Source organism: Dryobates pubescens, chromosome 2 (genome assembly GCF_014839835.1).
Source record: "Dryobates pubescens isolate bDryPub1 chromosome 2, bDryPub1.pri, whole genome shotgun sequence".
Lineage (NCBI taxonomy): Eukaryota > Metazoa > Chordata > Aves > Piciformes > Picidae > Dryobates > Dryobates pubescens.
In genome coordinates this window covers 36,968,248-36,991,796 of record NC_071613.1, presented here as the reverse complement: position 1 = coordinate 36,991,796, position 23,549 = coordinate 36,968,248, and the positions used below count along the sequence as shown (strand labels likewise).

The 23,549-nt window shown below is 36.0% G+C and overlaps 1 protein-coding gene across 4 annotated transcripts in view; it reads right to left on the bottom strand.

Moving 5' to 3' along the window:
* KCNH7 (potassium voltage-gated channel subfamily H member 7) overlaps window positions 1–23,549 on the bottom strand; it is a 217,173-nt gene that overhangs the window by 69,453 nt on the left and 124,171 nt on the right. For 2 of the 4 annotated variants that reach the window (XM_054175088.1, XM_054175105.1), the window contains exons 3-5: window positions 21,528–21,683; window positions 4,774–5,202; window positions 69–89 (exon numbers count right to left, since the gene is read on the bottom strand). In XM_054175088.1, coding sequence (XP_054031063.1) covers window positions 69–89; window positions 4,774–5,202; window positions 21,528–21,683 — 606 coding nt within the window. The remainder of the gene's footprint in view (window positions 1–68; window positions 90–4,773; window positions 5,203–21,527; window positions 21,684–23,549) is intronic. The other 2 variants (XM_054175096.1, XM_054175113.1) reach the window with 1 other exon arrangement.

Sequence of the window (23,549 nt, the reverse complement as noted above, 5' to 3'; positions counted from 1 at the left end):
CAAAGTAACATGCCAAAAAGTGTGGCTGTTTGAAACACTGGAAGGCACAGTCTAGATGTATACTTTACCTTTGACATCGCGACCATTATCTGGTTTTCAGCATAATAAAGTGAAGAAAAAGAGAGAAGAAAAGACAACTAAAATCTACATCAGAAAAAGCAGAAAATATTGCTTCAAAATATGCATGTATTTTGAATTGAAATATTTTTGCTACTCTATGATTCTGTTATCCAGATTTTTAAGTCAAGATGAAGCCACTTTGACAATTGAGAGGGAATCTGTAAAACTGTTCGGAGATTAGTGGGTAGCATGACCAACTTTAGCTAACTTTCCGTAAAAGTAACAAGGCACTGGGTTGGAGGTCAAAAGTGGTATCTATGATGTGGTAATTAGTCACATGTAATTAATTAAGGCTGAGGCACCCACAGAGGGGCAGGTAGGCTGGCCTGCCGGCTGCATGGAGTGTGGGGCTGTACAGGTGGCCCTGCACAGACCTCCAGGTCCCCTGCCTGCCCAAGGCTCATAGGAAAAAAAGTTTTTACTATGGCAGTAAGCTAAGCAGCCCTGTTCTGAGTGAATATTGGAGAAATGCTGAGGAGAAAGACTCACCTTTAACATTTCTTAGGCTCTTAAGTGTTTTTCTGTAAGGTAACACTGGCAAAGCTCTTTGTCTCCTCATGGTCACACCCCACCCTGAATTCTCTCAAGAGAATCGATCTCTATTGTTGTTGCTATTATTATTATTATTAGTATTTACTATTATTTTTAAAGAAGCTGCACAGCTGGATAGGTAGCTACTCTATCAATGTGTGTACAACATGACTCAGACTGCCCTTCCTTTGTGTCATGTCTCCTGCTGGCTGAAGCACAAAATCTGTGTGGTGCAGAGAGTTCCTGTTCTTCTGCTTTTGCTGTAAAATAGGCAAATTTAGAATGCGATTCAATGGAGTACTCAAATTCACTTAGCATCTTATATTGTAATTTTCTTCTGTAATACTTTTCAGCATATAATTTGAAAGTGCAAGACAACGATGCTACATAATTTAATTGTGTAATCTTCCAAGAAAATGAATTTGACCATGGATGAATTACTGAAGTTAGTATTGAGCTAACTAATGCTACTATGTCAGAATTCTGTTATGCCTACTGTTATTTTAACTAAAAGAGAAAGAAAAAAAATTCTGAATACCAAACTGCATTTTTAGACAGAGTAATATTTTTCAGAAATTTCAGGAAAATTTGAAATTATTAGGATCAATAAACAAAATAAAAATGGAATAAGAAATATACTTCCTTGGGACAATATGCCCAAAGGGACGGTAGTTTGCTTTTACTTATTGCAGTTTACTTTTACTTAGGGTTTAACATTCTTTAGTATAGAATCTACTGAATTGGCTCAGAATCTGTGAGTCAAAGGAAGTGATTTAGGCTGGTTCCTAACTTGCATGGATAGTTCTATAGCAACAAAAGGGTTTTGTGGCTCATGCATAAGGCAAGCAGGGCTTTCTGCCTAAATTTAAACAGCTTTTCAGCATAAAATGCCAAATTCTAATATGCTTGGAAGCAGATGGCATTAAGGATGGTTACTAATTCCAACTCAGTTCTGAGTGCCATCTTCTGTTCTGCTGTGTTGTTTCAGAATGTGCAGGTATGACCTATATTTAGGGCCAGATTCTATACTATTTTGTACCTTATACAGGATGAAATCAGAGTGGCAGTGTTTTATCTATTTACACTATAAATGATTGCATCATGTGAGAGGCCAAAGAAATTCAAATGGATTATTGACATCTCATAGTAAAAATTATTTTCCTTAGTATTAAGCATTTAAGTGAAAGAGATTAAATTTTTGTTGTTCTCTCAGCAACTATTTAATTATGTGGTGATTTCTGCATGAGCTTTGTACCACCATGACCAAAGATACTTAATATTCAAGCTGATTGTTACTTTTTTAAAAATTGCATAACTTACATGAAGAGTGACCAGTTGGGAAGTGAGAAAAAATTTCTGAAAACAAAAATTGTCAAACCAGATATCTTTAAAGGTGTTTTATTTGAAAGGCTACTTTCAGTGTGTGGGGAAGTTGAACCCAAGATGAAGATTATGCAGTGGTCCAAAAAGACAGGCCGAGGTTGAACCTTGGTGACTTTTGCCCCCCAGATCTTGATTTTGAAATATTGGCTTGAATGCCAACACAAAATATAGCAAAATTATATAGTTTAGAATGGATTTAACTGAGTTTTCAGGTTCATTTGAACTGAAAAGATTGGATATCAAAAGAAACAGAAATGAGAAAGGAAGTCTTTATCCATTATAATTTATATATTAAGAGTAACTGGAAGGAGTAATTAGCTCTGATGTTCTAGGACTTAATTTGGGTGGCAGAGGAGTATTCAGACTTACACACTGGGAGATGTACAGAAGGAAAGAACTCTCGATGTGGATCTTCCAAAATGCATGAGAACTTAAAGGCATTTTACACTTGCACTCAGTGAATAGAAGAAAAAGAGACAAAACCATATAATCACTGAAAATGAAATGATTTTTTTTTGCTAATTTATGAATCTGGACAGAGTATTCCATGATGTGTATTTTTTAAATCTTAAAAAATTCTCCATACATTCCGTGTCATCTGCCTTGAATAAAAAGTATGCAATTCAAGTTATTAGACCACCAGGAGCTGCAAAGGTATTGAACATGTGGCACTTTTCTGCAAAAGACAGTTTCAAAGGTGGCTCTCCCTTCCCAAGATTTTCAGATCTCTGTTTACTAAACTGTTTTCCCAGTTTCTCAGACTCCCTGTCACCAACAAGAAATCATGAACTACACTCTATGACTTTATGTAATTAGGAGAATCAGAAGAAAAAGAAGACAGAGAAAACATCTTTGCAAATTTGTTGTAAGAATATACTGTCACAAAGTGAAAAATCACACTTATATGAATTTTACACTAAGCATTTCACCATTTCACCAAGCATTACACAAAACGTTTCAGTGGAGTTGCTGAGGACATTTTTACAGTGTGAGAAAAAAAGGCATGTCTTAGTATTGGATCAGTGAATATAAATGTTCATACTAAAGATTTAAAATAAACTCCCACCTTATCAGTCTCTGAAGTAGGGTTTCAGACAGTCAAAGAAAATCTAATATTTGTGTGTATGGGATAGCACTGTGCATGCAATTGCAACTTGATCTCATGATTCATCCACAAAATTAGGTGGGAGTATTGTCCTGCCTGAGGGTAGGGAGCTGTGTGGCAGAAAAGCACCTGGGAGTACAGATTGGCAGGAGGATGAACATGAGCTAGCACTGTGCCCAGGTGGCCAAGAAGGCCAATGGCATTGTGGCCTGTATTAGAAGCAGTGTGGCCAGCAGGACCAGGGAGGTGATTGTCCCTCTGTACTCAGTGTTGGTGAGGCCGCACCTCGAGTACTGTGTTCAGTTTTGGGCACCACAGTACAGGAAGGACATCGAGGCACTGGAGTGTGTACAGAGAAAGGCTGCTAAGCTGGTGAAGGGCCTGGAGAACAAATCCTGTGAGAACCAGCTGAGGGAACTGGGGCTGTGTCTCACTTTAAGGAGTGAGATGGGCTCTCTTTAACCCTCCTCAGGGTAGTTAAAGTAAAAGCACTCCATTCTTGACTGGATAGAAGTTTAAATGGAAATACTAATCACAACTACATGGTACAGTGCAAAGCGTATAAAATGCACAAAATCCATAGGCCACAGTTCTCCAAAAACCTCAGGCTGAAGATTCTGAACACATTCCTCCAAACCAGACCAAAATCTCAGGCCTCAAATGCCTTCCACCATGCCTCTCTATCCCCTCGCATACCAAACCTGAGTGATGCAGCTCAAAATGCAGCTTGCCAGCTCTGGGCCCCAGCCAGGCCACTCCAGGCCCAGGTCCCACGCATCCAAAGATAAGGGAGCCAGCTATGAAGGCAGAGAGTGAGGAAGAAGGGTGAGGACAGCTTGTGCTCTTCCCAGATAAATGGGAGACACAGGCATCCTGGGAATGGAATAACATAATTTCCTGTGTGCACCCACTGGGCTGGACTGTTCAGATCTTTGTATCCCCTGGCACTCTGAAGGAATCATCTCTATGGTTAGGGCATAGGCCTCAAACCACGATAGGCTGTTTAGTCTACAAAAAAGGAGGCTGAGGCAAGACCTTAATGCTCTCTACAACTACTTGAAAGGTAGGCAGTGGTCTCTTCTCACAAGTAACTAATGATAGAATGAGAGGGAATGGCCTCAACCTGCACCAGGAGAGGTTTAGACTGGACATTAGGAAAAAAAATTTCAAGGAAAATTTTCAGCCACTGGAATGTGCTGTCCTGGAAGGTGATTGAGTCACCATTCCTGGATGTGTTTAAAAGCCATATAGATCTGGTGCATGGGGACATGGTGTAATGACAGATTTGGTGGAGTGGTGAATTGGCAGGACTCGATCTTAAAGGTCCTTTCTGGCCTGGATGATTCTATGATTGCCCTCCAAATACTGATAATACCTTTTAAAAATGTTGGGCTTGATTTTGCTATACCCCAATACAGGAGGCAGATGATGCTCAAAAAGCAACCTGCTTAGACATGAAAAGCAGTATTAGTATAAATATTTGGGTATATTGGGGCCCTTAATATTTTTAGTGTACCTTTGAACAGATACATCTGATTACAATTTTGCTTTAAAAGGGATGATAATTGCTATGAAAAATTGCAATAATCCCTTTATTAGTACATCAAAGAGTACTGGTTGACTTTGTACCATACCTTCACTTGCATGACGGTCCCTAAAAGTGCTCTTGGGATGGACGTTAAAGCCTTCTATGTCATGTACTGAAGAGGCTCTTCGTATACTACAAATGCTTTCCTTTGATCTGGAGTGGGTTAGTGGATTGCTTGTCTGTATCATGTCAGGGTAAAGTCTGTCCCATTGCTGTTTAGGTGATGAATGGTCAAGAGGTCCTGATATATTAACCAAAGGTGAACATTTACTGGGTTGAATCAGTGCTTTTGTATCATCCACTTCTGAAGGACTACAGCTTTCTTTTGTAGGTGATTTAAAGTGCTTCATCGCCACCGAGTCATCACTGTGCTTTGATGAGTCAACTATCACTGCATCAGGGTCTTCCTGTGGTAAGGACTGCTTTCGGTATGTTAGAAGTCTCAATCCAGGTAACCGGAACCCAAAAAGTCTGCCTGCAGAAAAGAAGAAAATATTACCTATTAGTCTCTTGTTGTGAAAACCTGCTTTTTTCACACACAGTCAGAGTGCATAATAATAGCTACAAAAAAAAACAAAAAAAGACCCACTCCTAATAAATTACAATCCTTAGCAGTGGAATGCATAAATATGGTAATATTATATAGTTGTAACTCTGTTATGGTCATAATGTTACAGGATTTCATACTTCAGTAAGCTCTAGGTTACTGAGCTCAGAGTAGTCATAGCATTGATTCTACAGTTTGTTTTAAAAGAGATAAGGTTAGCTATTCCAATTGTCCTTTCTAAGTTAAAAATCTATGCATTTATACAAAACTGCTAGAAAACACATCAAACTACTTTGCTTGGCAGCTGTTACCGTGAAACAGATATTTGGGGATTCTATTATTAGTGGAACTCCATGTGCTTAAAAGTGTACTGCTGATTTACTGATTTATTGGCTACAAATTAAACAGGAAGACGTCAGTGTTAATCCTTCAGGAAGGAAAAATAAGGTTTGCCTAGAAGATTTTCCACAGATCTTGAACAGAAAGTAGTAGAATGTAAAGAAATCACTCTTGTGTGTGAAAAGGAAAATAATGATAAGCTCAAAATAATCCCATTGGACAAATAACAGACATAAAATTTAGATCGGTAAAGTATCTCTTTTCATCTTCCTTGCTCTGGGAGATACTAACTTGGGCTTCTGCTTGGCTTTGCTGACCTTGGCTGTGTTCTCTGTTGTGGCTGAGTATCTTAACAAACAACTCTGCTCTTTCTCTTGTCCCGTGTCCAGGGGGGTAGAGAGCAGGGAAGGGAAAACTGTTGCTGGCTCCCCTGGTTTGTCCAGGGGAGTTCTTGTGCTATTTATCAAGTGTAAACACCTGTAAATATATGTAAATATTGTATATTTTGTTTATAATCATTGCATTTCATTGTAGATTGCAGTCGTGCTTGTAAATACAGCTTCATCTGCTTCCAGCTGACCTGGTCTGGCAATTTAATATTGAGGGGAATTTTCAACCCACCACATTACAATTAATTGGTGCCCAACATGGTGCCCATCAGTTTTGCCACAATTATTTCCTATATTAAATTTTACCATTAAGTGAAATACTTATTTTGAATAAGTTTAAAATTAAAAGTAATGGAACATTCAGGAAGAAAAGCTATGACACATCTCTCAAACCTCAGCTGCACACATACAATGAAATTGTCTTTTGTATGTTTGCAAATGGGAGGGACTTGGTATGTCTTGGCATATGGCATGACAGGGTAGGCTGTTTGGAGTGTGTGGGAAACTGTATAATAGTAAGAAATATTAGTAGTTGAGAGGAAGTGCAAAGTATGGTGCAAATCAAGAAAATATAGAGGAAGAACTGCAAAATGTACAGACTGTCTGTTTGAAAAAAAAATAATCAAACCCAGATAGGAAATTTTTGTGGATATTTTGTAACAGAACACACAGAAGGAGGCACAGAGACTTTGATGTACAGAAAACGCGGTAAACATCATAGAAAAAAATACTACCCCCCTTCTACAGAAACAACAAAACCAAACAAAAAACCCACCACCAAAAAAAAAACAACCAACCCACAATGTAGTGATTGAAATGACCAGATGCCATTGCATAAACAATCTGACTTATCTAATAGATTCTTGTCACTCATCACTTTCCTACATGCATGTTTTCCACAGTGAATCAATAGCAAATGATTTCTCAGTGAAGACCATGAAATGTCTTGTTATTCCCCCGTCCTGGGATAACAAATTATTTTTGGATAAGATTTCATTCCCCCCCCTCCGCCTCCAGTCAGTTGGCAGCTAGCTAATGTTCATTAATATCTAGCACTCAATTTTATCATCTCATACTGAAATGTTTTCAAATATCTTTCATTGATGCCTACAGCCAGCAGTAAGTGTAGAGTAATTGATGGCATAGCTTAATCATTTAAAGTTTCAAAATGTGTCCTATCTATTTAGTATTGAATTTACTTTGAATTTGAAATCAGTGAAAGTGAAACTGCCCTGCATTTTGTAAGGGAAACTCTGTAAGAGCTAAAGTTACTACAGGTCCATCCAGCACACATTAGTTCCTGTATTATTATCCAGAAGTGGATACATGGAGGAGTTTCAGATCTGCTCCATTGTGTAACTTCTCCCAGTAAGTTTACTCAGTTTCTTGCTATCTGCAGTTCATAAATTCTCTGAGCCAGAGATTTTGTACGAACCATGAAGCTAAAATTTGGTGTAGCTTTCCTTCATGAATTTGCCTCAGTGCCTTTGAAAACAGTTGTACTTTGGTAGTACCCTATGGGAAACAATTACATAATTTTAGCATACCTTTGTGAAAAAGTATTTCCCCTTGCTTGCTGTAAAACTGTTGCCTCGGGGAGGGTGCGTGATTTTTATGATAGGAAAAATTGTTAGTAGGTGCCCCCTTTTAATAATCTCAGTAATATTTGTAGCTTTTCATATATCTGTTACATTCTCTTTGTATACCTCTTTTCCATCCTGAAGAATACTAGGGTAGCCATAGTGTGTCTGATCACCCTCACTCTTCTCCATTCCTTTTCATTTCTAATGTGATAATTTTCGACAGTGGCCTGAGCTACTTCCAGAGTCAGGGATCAATGAAGTGACAAAGAAGTTTTGTTTTGATCTTACTTCCTTTCCTTCTAATTCCTAATATTCAATTGCAGCATGTGCTAGCTTAAGATATTTTCATGACAGCTGAGAGATTTCTTTCTTGACTGGTAGCAGATAATTTACTCTTTATTATTATGCCTGTTAAAATTTTCATTTGCTGTTTTGTCACTTGGCCACTCAGTATCATAGGATATGGCTGTAATTCTAATATAATTTTCAGAATAATTCTGTGACATCTGAAAATATTCTCAACTTATCATTTGTACTTTTTCTTTTTTTAATCCATGCAATTTAAAATGTATCAAATAATAAAGAAATACTGAGACTCTAATGATAACATTTCAGTGTTTAGAAATCTGGCTAGTTATTTCCACTGTTGTTTTACTACTTTAAAATGTAAATCCATGCAAAATTATATAAAAAAAATTTCCTCCTTTTCTTGCCAATTTCTGAAAAAGGTTGTTGAATTCCAAATATTTAGCACTGAATCTATTAATCCAATGCATATACATACACAACAGTACAGTAGACAGAAATCTCTATTACATAAAAGCAGAGTCATGCATGTTTTAAAGAGCTGCTAGAGGTGCCACTTTTCAATCTGCACAGTGATGTTCAGCACAGTGCACCTTGGGAACATGCTTACTTAAGTACAATTGAACAAACTGATTTTGTGAAGTACATAAAAAAACAATACATTATTTTAAAATGCACAGAGAACTGGGTTGTAAGGCAGTTTATAAAACAATTTTGAAAGTTTATTGCATCAATAGTGAAACATACTCTAACTTTATTTTCATCAATTGCATTCAGCTTCTTGAAAATACCATTCACAATGTTTTCTGGCATTAGACACTGTTAGAGGCTTTTTGCTCACACTTTATTTTAGTCATATTCATGGTAGTGCAGGTGGTCTTTTCTGCTTCACCAAGTTATTATGACTATGTTGTACTGCATTACTGATTTAGCTGTCTAACTGCAGTTCAGCTGGAAAGAATACTCAGTGAGAATTTTGTTTCTTGATAAGACTCTTGAAATGAAAAACTTAAATGAGTAGCTTTTTGTTATTCTATAAACTGTAATAAATGGTCTCAAAAATCTCTATTTGCTGCCTTTTAATAGGAATATATTTTAGAAGAGAAGTATTGCTATTCTTTTTCTGGTGTATTGATAATGAGATATATGTTGCATTGGACATTCAGCTGTCTCCTACAGTATTGCTGCTAAAACTATCAGGAGGCCCATTCAGAATTTGCCTAGTTTACATTGCACTTCCTTGCTCAGCTAAGTAATACAATTTGTCATGAAGAAAAATTCATGGCCTCACGCCAGCTGTCCCAGTTTAGGCTAGTAGGGTCAGTGGAAGTTTTTCTGGCATACTGTTTATAGGATAAAATCTTTTGTTTGGGAGCGAACAATGTCTACGTTGTGTATGTATGATGGCAGAGTATATTTATCTTGACTTACAATACTAAAACATTTTTGAGATGTGACTAGCTATTTACTATAAATATCTAGACAACACTATGTTAAAATCCTTATGTTTTTATCAAAGTTGAAGACTAGATTGCTAAATTGTTCTTAATGCTGAGTCAGAGATTTGGGTAATTGTGGCTTGCTAAGAATAGCTGACAAAAGCAGTTGAATTGGAGTCACAATTCCAGGCTTACATTCCACCTCCTCCTTTCAAACCTTGCCTCACTCACTGAATAAGTAATCTGCACATGAGTTCATCTGTTGGTCAGGTTTATTCTCTGTGCCATATCAGCTAACCCGTAAGGCTTCTAAGTATTAGAACTCAGTCCAAAAATACATGACAGGTAAGAAAGAATGTCTCTAAATTCTTAGCAGTTATCTCCAGCATCCCAAATTCAAATGGCTTCTCTTGTGATTTGAAAGCCTTTCAAAATTGTCTCATATTTTGAGAGATCAAAGGAGAATGTATTTAGAATTCAGGGAAATAAATTCTTTTTCATAAAACTACTATCAAAACAAGTGGAGGGGTAAAAAACCTGTTTTAATAAAAATACTTAATCGTCTTGCTTTTCAATAGGTATTGAAATAGAATGTTAACATTATTGGAAAATTGCAATTCTTTTGTGGCTTGGGAAAAAAAAAAAAAAAAGCAAGCATGAAAACTAATTCCAAAATGACAGTTGCCATTATGTTTGCAAATTTCCTGCCCTGTCAATGCAAACTTCATTTTGAAAATTAAGTATTCCAGCAAAACCATATCTGATCAAAGATTTTGTAGTAACCCAATGTGCCTGCCTGGCAGGTAATTCCCCTACCTGTGCTGTGCAAGCATTCTGTAACAAAGGCAGCAAATTATATTTGGCCTGAATATGTCCTTGCTGCAGTGAAGGTACCCCTCAAACTTCTAGGAATGAAAACTGTGTACTTGTATATCAGACACAGTGGTAAAGTTAGAGAAACACCTAATACTGAGAGATGGTTACTTTCACTATAGTTTATTTAGTAGTTTTATGATTGCTGCAAGGTTCTGTGAGCTATCCTAGGGTCTGTTTAGCCCATTTCAATGCACATGGAATTCCTGGTTTTCTATCCTGAGCTTTGCAGGAGGGTAGCTCTTATGAGAAGGTGGCTGGGAGGACATGATAAATCCTCCAAGATTAGCCCAGCCACGTTTTTTGTGGTGTCTCTAGTAGAATTGTGACTTTCATGCTGATGCAGGAAAGCAGTTATCTGAAGCTGCTTTCACATAAATCAGCTAAAGGGAAAAGTAGTAGCTGGTCTCAACTCCCTAGCTGGGAGTGACATTTAGTCTATCAGACTCTAAGCTTTCTCTAGATTTAGACTTTCCAAAATTAAATCAAAGGAGCTCCAATGCACAAAAAAGTTTTCACAAGATAAATTAAGTGATGTGTAGAAATTTTCAGGACAGTTTTCTGGTATGATGTACTCTCTGTCCTTTACTGAGAGCTAAACCAAGCTCAGATGCCTATGTTCCAGTACAACCTGTTGACTGTGGTAGTGTTGAAGAAAATCTTGGATAGTTTTGTCATAGTGGATGACTTGTCTGGCTATAATATGAAATATATATTAATTTTTCATTATATAAGACTGAAGAATACAGCACAATTATCCACAAAGATCAACCCATTCTAAACAGAGAAAGGTTTCCTTGACAAGGTAAGGTAGGTCGATTATGGGAGTCTTTCCTCTAGAGCATATTTTTTTTTTTTGTTTTTAACAGTACTTTTCTGAAACTTCTCCAAACAATGAGTAAAATTAGTTTCACAAATGGAGCTGGAAGACTGAAAATTGAATGCCTACTGTCAAGGAATTTTCAGGATCTAGGTCATCAGAAATACAGACACAGGCAATTATTGAACTGCTTCTCAAAGGCTTAGAAATACCACCTAAGAGCTCACAAAACAGACTGAAGGAATCACAAAACATTGACAGCCTAATATAGAAGCAAATACTTGAATGTGCTCTATGCAAACACTGAGGCATGTGATGCTGCCTTATTTTTGGTCTGGGCTCAGCAGACTTTAGGACAGAGAATTACAGCAAGAGCCATTTATGTTTTTTCCAGTTCTTTTCCCCTAAATGTAGAAATGCATACATAAGTGGATAATTTTCTTGCTCTGCTAATTAAAAATTATTAATTTCTTTTCAGGCAGGAAAAGGAAGTCACATCTAATTATTAACTACAGAAGTTTAAATTTATTATTCTTAGATACTGCACACACAATTTTTTATCCTCTGGTATGGTCTAATTTAATTTTGGCATTTCAGTTCCTCTTTTAGATTTGTCTAAAATTTAAGATTGCACTTGAGTTCTATGAGCATTAGTAACAGTAATCTTTATGTTCATTTGTGACAAAGTAATTTTTTATTCTGTGCTGGTGATGGTACAGTTTTGACTTCAGGCTATACTTCTCCTAAAAGGTAATATTTAGAATGGCTAAAAGAATAATACTGTTCCAGATTTTTCTGTCTACAGATAGGTTTCTGAGGTAGTCTGTCAAAATATGAAAGGAAGGAAATTAAGGGAATGTGTAGGGCTGACCTGTCTGAGCAGTGTTCTCAGGGTGTGTCTATGCGTATATCCTTGGATATGAATATGAATCTGTACTTTTACTTGTCTGGTTTTCTTCCTATTTTTGATTGAGATGTCATTTTATTAGGTCTTATTCATCATGTTGAGATTATAGGAGTTACAATGTGTTTAGGAAAAAGCCTTAAGAAAAAAGAAGTTTTGGTTCTCTCAGGAAAATATGTTACTTCTTGCATCTTGCTTTTTTATTTCTTAGACACAATTTAAAGTGCAAAAGAAGAAAGAAGCAAATAACTGCAACAAGACAAAATAGCAACTGTCATAACAAATATTATATGCAAGGAATTCATCAACTAGCACACTATTTTGTTATCTTGCTGAGAATATGGTGGGGTTTTTTTGGAAGCTGGAGAAAAAAAATTCTTCCATCTATTAAATCAAGTTCACAAGAAATTCTCAACCCTTCATCACCTTGGTTGCCAGACTTCACAGAATAAAAGATACCGATTTTTTTTTTTCTGAGACAGGAAGTCTGAAGAAGTTCTCTTTATGTTTTAACACTGAATTTATATACCCCTACCAATTAAAGCAGTGTGTTTTGTCTCGTATACTGATTGAATTTTTTTAATGTTCCACATACAAGGACTTTCAGTGATAATAAAATGAAAAGTATCAGTACATTTGGATTTTATATGTCATATAATTATACCAAATTTAATAGTTTAGCTGTTTCATCTATAATTTTGCAGAAATAATTATTCAGAGAGTGGAAATGAGAACCGTATTTTGACTTGCGCTCTTCTACAATTATATAAAATGTAATGAGACCCTGAAATAATAGAACCGGAACAAAACAATAAAAGGACTTTAGTAGACAGAATTTTAGAAGATAGATTTACCTGAAGAAGAGCCACTCGAAAGGTTGTTACCATCTGAAATACAATTAAACTAGATTTACAATAAGCTTTAGCTTTAAAAAAACAGATTCAAAGAAATGAAAAGACCATTGAGAAAGGAAGGTAGAATATCAAATTTCTTCACACTTTAGAATAAATTCAGGTAGCTTGAATTCATATAAAATATATCTAATTTGCAGAAAAAATGTTCTAAAAGTAAATAGTCTTTTTATTTGGAAAATTTAAGAACTATTCCATTAAGAAGTGTTTTGATAATTGCAAAATTTGTTGCATAGATCAATATATGTTTCCAATTACTAAGTATTAAAGTTGTCTAATGTTTCAGACAGAAAACAAAAGTATCCAGAGTAATGTGCTATTTCTTATGTACTGGAACATCTTCTAGTTTCCTTCTGAACTCTTTGCTATGAAATGCCAGGTTTGTTTGGAAAAAACTCACTGAAAAGTTGATATATTCATAATCTTGGGAAGAATAAGCTTTATTCCCTGATATTTTTTTAGAGTATGACCTTAAAGAAGTTTCATATTCCTCATAGGACTCACTTATTTCATATCTTTATGGAAAGAACTCCTCAGACTATGTGTCTTTGTTGGTTGCTTTCAGGTCTTTGAAATGCCAAACTTGCATGCGATGCTGTTCATTGATATAGGAGTGTATCAAGGGAGTGATCTGGACAGGCTGGGTCAATGGGCTGTGATAAATTGTATGATGTTTAACAAGACAAAGTGCTGGGTCCTGCACTTGAGTCATAACAACCCCATGCAACACTGCAGGCTTGAGGGAGAGTGACTGGAAAGTTGGCCAGTAGAAAAGGACCTTGGGGTGCTGGTCGACAGTCATCTGAACATGAGCCAGCAGTGTTCCCAGGTCACCAAGGTGGCCAACAGCATCCTGGCCTGTATTAAGAATAGTGTGGCAAGCATGAGTAGGAAAGTTGTTGTCCCTTTGTACTCAGCACTGGTGAGGCCACATCTCAGATACTGTGTTCAGTTTTGATCATTTCAGTATGAGAAAGACATTGAGCTGCTGGAGTGTGTGTAGAGAAGGGCAATGAAGCTGGTGAAGGATCTGCAGAACAAGCCTTACTAGGAGACACCGAGGGAACTGTGGTTGTTTAGTCTCAGTGCTCTGTACAACTACCTGAAAGGAGGTGTAGTGAGGTGGGTGTCAAACTCTTTGCCCTAGTTGCAAGTGATAGGACAAAAGGAAATGGCCTCAAGTTGTGCCAGGAGAGGTTTAGATTGGACATGGAGAATAATTTCTTAACTGAAAGAGTGGCCAGGCATTAGAATAGTTTGCCCAGGGAGGTGGTGCAGTCACCAGCTCTGGAGGAATTCAAGAAATGTGTAGACATGGCATGTGATGGTTTTCATTTATCCTCGAAAGTTAAAATCTCTAATTTAGTTTTGTAAGTGCTCAGATAAGTTCTCTGTGCTAGTTCTTACTATGAATAATCAATGTGTCTCTCTCTTCCATCAGAGAATGATGCAAAACTTAGTGCCTCTTTACTTTCCTGAGGGTATGTATTACAATGTGGGGTGGTTTTGTAAAATCATTATCCTAGCTTTCAAGTTACCTCACAGAACTCGCATGTTTTAAATGTCCTCAAAGGAACAAATAGATAGGAGACCTGCTAAAAATGAGTAAAAATATAAGACAGGAATAAATTTCATGTTAAATCCAAGAATCCTTTTCCATACCCACTTCTCATACTTATTATATATTTATCTAACTAGCAAATGGAAAATTTGCAGGGTCTCTGAATAGCCAGAATGCACTTCTTTTCCTGTCCGGTGTGAACAAATCATCTCCAGAGAGGTGACTGAGCTACTGAAAGCTGTGTCATTCCTTCTTTTCGATTTGTTTTTGATTTGTGATCTCTTCAGGCAGTATTATTATTATTATTATTATTATTATTATTATTATTATTATTATTATTATTATTATTATTATTATTATTATTATACAACTTTGTGGAGCACTGTAAGCAAAAGTACCACAGGTTCTTCTGTCTTTTAGTGGTGATTGCTGTTTGGGTATATTTCTTTGACAAGGGTGCAACACTTTCTCAGTTCACCTGACATTTGCTGCAATGTACCTTGGAGTAAAATACACATATTGACACTAGGGTTGTCAGAACTACGCTGCTGGTTGGCTAGGTAGGAATCTTTGTCCTGGACACAATTTTTCTTGACTAACCCTCACTTAAAATGAATTTGCTCACAATAGTGCAGCTAAAAAGAAGATCTTGGACAAATCTCTCATGTTTTGGGCAAAGTCATGGTGTTACTATTGCTTATACATGCCCTGTTCTATGTGCATTGAATGGTATTACAAGTACTTCAAGACAGCATTATTGTCTAGATATGTTCAGGAAAAAAAATACACTCGCCTATCACTAAACTGCTAAGCTCTCTTATATAACAAAGTGCTTTGTGCAAACATGTTTTGAGTTAACTCTCTGACTTAAGGGAAAGGCCTGATTTGGATTTCAGCTGCGCTTGTAATTTTAATGGACGAAGTGAACTCTACTCCTGAGATGTGACTCCATTGCTAAGATTAGGGGATAGAGAGAAAATTGGTGTAAGCACCTTGAAAGCATCTCCTCGCTTGAAAGGTTTTCTGATTATGGCTTTAGCTACTTTAAGAATATTATTAATCTGTTCATTTTATTTGAACCTTATCCAAACCAGTATGCATTTATTGAATATATGACAAACCCTTTCACATTTTTTTTAGAGGAAGAAACTCAAAAAATTATTCCAGAGTGTCTTCAGTAAGTTTGTAGATTTTGAAGTGATAAAATGATAAAGCAATCCTCAAATATCCCTCCTTGGAAGAATGCAATGATAGGCTTAATCAAATAACTTTCTGGACTTTCTCTGATGGGGTAATAAACACCATGGGAACTAATATTAGCTTATAGGTTAGTACTTCTGGCTAGTCAAAACGTTTTAAAAGTAAATGAATAAAACTTGTGATAAAGTTATGTCATTTGAGTTTAGATATTTTAGCCCATACATTAGTAGGAGTTTTGCTTTAGACAGGACCGGAGTAAATGTTAGAAAAAGTGCCGACAGGTCAGAAAAAAGGTAGCATGCTCTAGGTGAGGTAGAAAATAAAGACAACTCAGAATTAAAGTTCTGAGAGGTATTTCTCATCCCGTGAATGTGTGTACATTACAATCCCTAAAATGGTCAACTTAAAGTGGAAAGAATATTGCTACATTATCGATATTGAAGTTAGAACCTTTCTGTCAGTGTGAAATGGCTGCTGATCTCTGTGTTCAACCTATGTTATGATAGATTTAGATATTTTTGAGTTACTAGCTTTACAGATGCAAAGTAAATTTCTGTAAAAATTTGCCATCAAGTTGGTTCAGTGGATGAAAATGCCAGATTGGAATGTTTGACAGATCTGAGATTAAAATTGGACTGTTACTTACATGGTTCTGTTTCATTAACAGATGACTTATTTATATATGTAAGTAACAGTAGTTTAACATTTTATAAGAAAGTGTTTAATACAGTCTGTACAACACACTGTACAGGAATTCTTATCTTTTGATTATCAATTTCTATCAATGATAATTTAGTAGCATTCACAGAGTATTTCACAGTATCACAGTATAATTGAGGTTGGAAGAGACCCCAAGGATCATCAAGTCTAACCTGTCTCGGTAGACCTCATGACTAGACCATGGCACCAAGTGCCACATCCAATCTGCTCTTGAACACCTCCAGGGACGGTGACTCCACCACCTCCCTGGGCAGTCCATTCCAATGACAAACGACTCACTCACTGAAGAACTTTCTCCTCACTTTGAGTCTAAACCTCCCCTGGTGCAGCTTGAGACTGTGTCCCCTTGTTCTGGTGCTGGTTGCCTGGGAGAAGAGACCAACCCCTTCCTGTCTACAACCACCCTTCAGGTAGTTGTAGAGGGCAATGAGGTCACCCCTGATCCTTCTCTTCTCCAGGCTAATTTTTGCTAATTTTGTATAATATTATGACTTCTTAAATTAGTTCATTGTATAAAATCTGCAGAAAGCTGTTTTTTTTTAAAAATAAAAACTTGTTAGAAAAGGCTTAAAGTAAGAATGAGTAGCATTATCACACTTGGAAGTGAGACAAATTTAGAAAGAGTGATTGGATGATGAATGGAAATCTATAGCGAAATCAGTTTCTATAACTCTCATTTTAACTGCACACTGTACTAATACATCCTCATGGGAGAAGAGGATGTTACTCAGTCATGAATTAAGTGCTGGCAGAAGATGGGACAGATAAAATACTAAATATATTTGAGTAGAAGTTCAAATAAAAGAATATGATAAATATTTTAGGATTTTTTTTTCCACCAGAAGTAAAGAATTATATATGAACAAAGACTTCCTTTGTTTTACTAGTGAAATAGCATACATTGAAAAGTAGAATTGTGGAAACCCACAGAAGTATTGCAATGGAAAAGAGTGAAAAATTAGTTGGCTGTGATTTAGTAATTCTTTACAGATTGCTAAGATTTTCAAAAAATTAGCTAATTGATTCTACAAATACCAGTCAGACTGCCACAGAAGACAAATTCTTGCAAGGAAGAATAAAGGGAACAAAAGGATCAGCCGAGAGAACTTTTTACAATATTGTGAAATCAATACTTCAATACTTTCACTTTTCACATTACTGCCTATTTGTTTTTTGGGTGTTTTTTTTTTTTGCTGCATATGACATGTGGTCTCTTGAGCACCAGACTAGAAAGAATTCTCATTATACTCAAATGTGGTTATCAAACTCCTGGCAACACATCACAATTTTTAAAAAAGAATGTAATAATGATAAAGCCAAATGCTTTATCAGAGCCTAGCTGTGTCAGCCACCATAATGGCACATAAGACAGGATCCCTATACCAAAGAGCTTACAAACACTGCCTAAAATGTGCGTCAGTATTCAGCTAGTAAATTTTTAATTATCTTCCTATTGAGAACTCTCAGATCAATCTAGCAAATGTTGCCTTCCTTAGATCTTTCATTTGTTCAGAGAGCCCTCAGCCCTTCAAGAGATTGGCATCCCTCTTTTCTGTTAGAGCTTTTGAATCAGAGTAAACTGTGTACTGCAAGAAATACTAGTTTTCTTACTTTGTGTTAGATTTCAGTCACGAGGAGCACTGGGGTGAACAATCTTGTTCAAAACACTTGGCTTCAGCTAGTAGGATAGATGTTTTTAGAAAAAGGAAAGATTTTTCAAAAGTACACTTGATAGATTGGATGTCATCTTGTAACGAATCAATTAGAGGAAGAATTATAGTATGGAAGAGCTATTTTCTAGGGTCTAACGAATCGTTTTGTTTTCTATTCACTTTTTGTTCTTTGCAGTACTGCAGCCTGAGTCTGCTTTTTATTTGCTCCTAGGTTGAAAAGACATTCTAATTATAAGAAAACTCAATCCTAGGAGCTCTGGAAAGAAATCTTCCATGATCTGTGTACTTTTGGGTAACAGATGCTGATACAATTTGAAATCTTTTGTCTTTTGTCATTAGATGTTGCTTATCTTGGTTGTTTGTCTGAGATATATTGTATTTGTTATATGTCTGTTTCCCGTTCTATTTTTATCCTCTAAATTGGTTGCTGGGTTTGAAGGTGTTTTTTTCTTTTTCTTTTCTTTTCTTTTCTTTTCTTTTCTTTTCTTTTCTTTTCTTTTCTTTTCTTTTCTTTTCTTTTCTTTTCTTTTCTTTTCTTTTCTTTTCTTTTCTTTTCTTTTCTTTTCTTTTCTTTTCTTTTCTTTTCTTTTCTTTCCTTTCCTTTCCTTTCCTTTCCTTTCCTTTCCTTTCCTTTCCTTTCCTTTCCTTTCCTTTCCTTTCCTTTCCTTTCCTTTCCTTTCCTTTCCTTTCCTTTCCTTTCCTTTCCTTTCCTTTCCTTTCCTTTCCTTTCCTTTCCTTTCCTTTCCTTTCCTTTCCTTTCCTTTCCTTTCCTTTCCTTTCCTTTCCTTTCCTTTCCTTTCCTTTCCTTTCCTTTCCTTTCCTTTCCCTTTCCCTTTCCCTTTCCCTTTCCTTTTTCTTTTTCTTTTTCTTTTTCTTTTCTTTTCTTTTCACTAGTGCCTGTTACTGTCCATTTCATGTGTGATTCTGCATTACTTGTTGATGTATGTTCTAAATAGAGCAAGATGAAAAAAACTAACTCATCTTCCTAGAGAATCTGTTGTTTGCCTTTCTTATCATGGGAACATGACTATAAAAAACTATTATTTTGTTAATAAACAATCCACCTTTCTTGTGACTCCTTTTGTTGCTTATCGGTCTCTGTCTTTCCTAAATTTTAAAGGTTTTGTTTGTTTTAATTTAAGTCCACCATTGGACTGCACACAATATTTTGCAGTTATTTATGGAAGTATTGCACAGGTTGGCCTCTTTCTTGAAAATTCTCTCTGCCAAGAAGAATTTTTGGCTATGTAACATATATTTTGTACCACTGCTCTTCCAATTCTGCCCACATAACAGTCTGCTCTGAAACCACAAGCAACTAGGTAAGACTAAGAGCAGCCATGTGCCTGCTCTACTTTCTGCCAGTTTCTAACATCTGGCTGCACCCACTAGCAGGAAAATAGTTCCAATCACCTTGCCTCCTTTTGCACCTTGATCTTTCTCTATTACCTACTGAGCTTGGAGGCCCACCTATTCATTTTTTAAGAACTCTCAGCAAGGAAATCTCTCGTGTATGTCAGGAGTCAATGCTGTAAAACAAGAGAAGGATGTTTTGACTGATTTTTTTTCAGATGTCCTCTTTAGCGGCCTTGCTATGACAACACTTTGCAAATGACAACACTTGAAAATGTACAGTGATGTATTGCAGACAGCAGAACAAAAAAGATCTTTTCAGGACATGAAGAGCCCACTTTACCCCCTCCAACTGGTATTTTACCTTCTGTTTTCTCAGTAAAGCCACATTAAGCATGGACCAACTGCGCAATTTTATGGTCTAAGCTTGTTTTTAAATCTACCAAGTGTTTAATATTCACAAAATCATGCCATTCTGTAACAGAAACAGAGTATGAGTAGGCTTCACTTGATGTAAATTTAACAATTATTTTTCTGATGTAATTTTATTATTTTTTCTAATACCTGTTAATGGGAACTTTAACACTACTTGAAAAAGAGAAGTGTTTTCTTGATATCTGAAGAAAATTGACAAATACTTCTGTAATGGTTGTTAAAAAAAAACAACTCTGCAAAACAGAAGAAAAGGAAATACAAAAGCACAAGATTGTTTCAAAAACTTGAGATTTTTGGTGAACAATAATTGTTTGAGAATTGCTAGTTTACCACAATGGGAATTTTCCTTTCCACAGTCTTGCATCTACTGCTATTACAAGGTTACACAGGCAAAAAGTGGAAAGACTTTGGCTCATTTGGAACAATTCAGTCTGAATGCTTTCTCCATGCCTAACAAAAAGAGCTTTTTTTAGTCTCCTGATTAGTTACAGAAATAAATTTCCATCTTTTAAGAATGTGAATGATTTGGCAATATTATGAGGGGATTTTTTTTAATGTATTTTTTTGATAGCCACAGAAACTTGAATGAGATCCTATGCATTTTGTTCAGGACATACAATGCAGAAAGTCTAGATTATGGATAATGGCAAAGATTGTTTTCATCAGAAAGAACCTGGTAGTGCTGTTGTATGCACAGCTACAGGCCTGGCTCCTTACAATCTTCTCAACAGAACTATCAGAAAAATAATACAGCATGTCATCACTTCAGGTCATGCACAGTGCTAACATTGGGAAAGTTCTCCCCTTTTTTCTGTCAGTGAACATTGTACTGGTCTTTGTGTCTTATCTAGAGAAAGCCAACGTGCTGATTTAACAATCAGAAAAGTGAGGTTCCAGGTCCCTTTATCATCCTAGCTTAAAAGATTATTCCACTGCAAAAAGGTATTTTCCAACAGTTGCTGAGCCAGCCAGAGGAGATTGTTAAGGCTCACTGTTAGAGCATGCTCTGCTTTACTAAGAGCTTGTACAAATGGAGACATGTTCTGTGAAATCTTGTAGTAAGAACAGATTATGTGAGTGCAGATGCAAAGCAGAAGGATCATGTGCTGTCGCTAATATAGAGTGAAGGTCAGCAAAAGAGCACTTGTTTTGCAGATAGTGGAACAGGAAGTTATGCAGCCTATCTGTGTAAGAAATGGTGTAGGATTTTCTAATTTTGAAAATACATTCCAGAGTGGAATGAAAACAAAAGCATGTCTGTATATCCAACCCCCCTCCCCGCATCCATCAAGACAATTTGAATACTTCAATTTGATAAAATCAAGGTTGTTAATTATATTTTATATTAAAAAAAATTTTTAGTCTAATTTAATCAAACCTGCCACCAACTATTTTTTATTTAGAATGGAAAATATAGATATTCAGTTTTGAATAGGCTAAGGTGAAATATTTGGCTGCACCATAATATTGTTTTTACAGATGTATGTTAGTAACCAATTTTTGTCAAGGACAGCATTTTAATCAATTTATATTCCCTGGAAAGACTAAGAAGATCCATATTGTTAGTAGTACCCAACACATGATAGATTACTTTGTTAATATTACAAGAGGTTTATTACACTTAACTTGTTGTGGTTTGGATAGTATCTTAAATTAGTCAGGTAATGGGGATTACGCTGTTTCTTTGGTATCATTCAAGCCCAGGTTACTCTCCTGGATAAGAGTAGAGGTAAGTAGAGTAACTTACGATTTACAAGTTTGGATGGTAAAATTGGCTTGCACTTCTCAGGAGATGCCACATTCTCTTCATCTGTTACATACTCAAAATTAATAATAAACATCATTGCTACTCCCTCTTGATTTTTCACTGGGATTATGTGGGTGTTGCAAATAAAGGTAGATCCTGTGAATGGAGAAAAGAAAGGAATACATAACTCAACGGAAAACATTATTTTTTCACTCCACTAATTCCAGTTCACCAACAGATAAAGACTATTTCTTTGAATGTAATGATTGAACTTCAGACACACTATTCTCTAATTTAAAGAGGAACATTTTCACAGAAAGAAATACATCTTTCGATAATTTCTAAGATTATTAGCCCTTCCTTCTTTTTCTTTTTTTTTTTATTTGCTAGAAGTACCTGTGCAGACAGACTTGCAATATGAAGACATTTGGTACCAAAAGTAGCAACGTGAACAGTGCTCAAAACACAACACTAGTGAAGGCAGCAGAACCCTGTTCCTCCAAATGTCAAGCATTCTTCAGACTTTTGGTTCTATTACAACAGGGTGAATCATGCATTAAATATTTATGGGTGTAAATATATCTCTATTCTTATTTTAGATCTCGCTCTTTTGAGGGCTGTGTAATGGTGTCTAGATTTGTGCTTAAAAATATGTTTGTTATCTGATCTTATGGAGTTTTACATTCTACCTTGAAAACCTAAAATGTGGTAGTGATTTTCAATAATCTACAGAGATATTTAACTTAACTGTTACATACAATTTGAAGTAAGAATCTAAAAGTACTTTAGTTTTCAGATGTATGGAGCACACCCAGCTTATACCGAAAAGAACCAAAGGTATATTTTCTCAGCACCTCTGCTACTTAGGTGTTACTGTTCAAATACTTAATTAGAGATTTAAATATTTTTATGTGTTAATTCCTCTAGTATAACTCTCATGAAGTTTCACTTTAAAGTGCCATTAGTTTTGACTTAAGTCCTTCTATTTACCTGACAGAACAAAGTGATTACAAAATACTGTTATTGCTGTAAGCAATACAATAATGTGCTAATAGCTTCATGCAAACACAATTGTGCGATGGTGTCGTTCTATGATAGCTAGGGAATGATTTAATGTACATCATCTGCAATTTATGCATTCAGAAGCAGTAATTACTGAGACTTGACAGGTTGTGCAATTTGACAAAAACAGGACCTGATCTGGCTTACACAAAAATAACTCTTTGTTTTGTTTGGTTGTTTGGTTTTCGTTTGGTTTTGTTGTCGAGCAGAGAGATAGGAAAGATTTATGTCATTATAACCAAGATCCAGCTCCTCATATTTAATGTAGTACTTGCTATAATGTGGTAAATATGGCAGTTTAATCTGTGTATAAAATTGACGTGCTGGCCTTTCAAGTTTTGCAGCTGTGGCTTCAATCCATTTAATAAAAGAGTTAAACTGTGGCACTTGCCACAGTTGCCATGGTTACAGACTCAATGACTTTAGTAAACAGAAAATAAGCAATTTAAGACTGTTCCATTAGGACTAAAAATAGAAGTGCTGCAAGCCAAGAATTGCAACATAGAGTGGTTAAACAGAGGGTCTGAAGAGAATTTAGAAATAAATGTTGTGGCTCTACCTAACTAATAAAAATACATACTGAGTTTAAACAGTCAAACAATATTTATGGATTCACTTTGAAGGAAATACTATTTCATGATACAGACTATGTTTCGAGATGTAGATTAATAAGTTAAGCAGATATTCCCCAATCAGATACCTTTAACACAAAGAACTGGGGGCGGGACCAGGCTGAGGTTTGCATGACTTTAAAGAATATTGAACTCCAGTGGAACAAATGTTTATCAGGTTTTGCAAACAAAAAGGATGAGGAATCTCAGACGTCTTTAAAAACTCTCCTACTTTTGATGGCCAGGGGTGTTTCATTTTGAAAATACTTCCCACAGTGCTAAGTAATGACACCATCTCCCGTTTATGTAGAACATTCCACCCTCAAGCATTTACAAACCTCATTTGTAC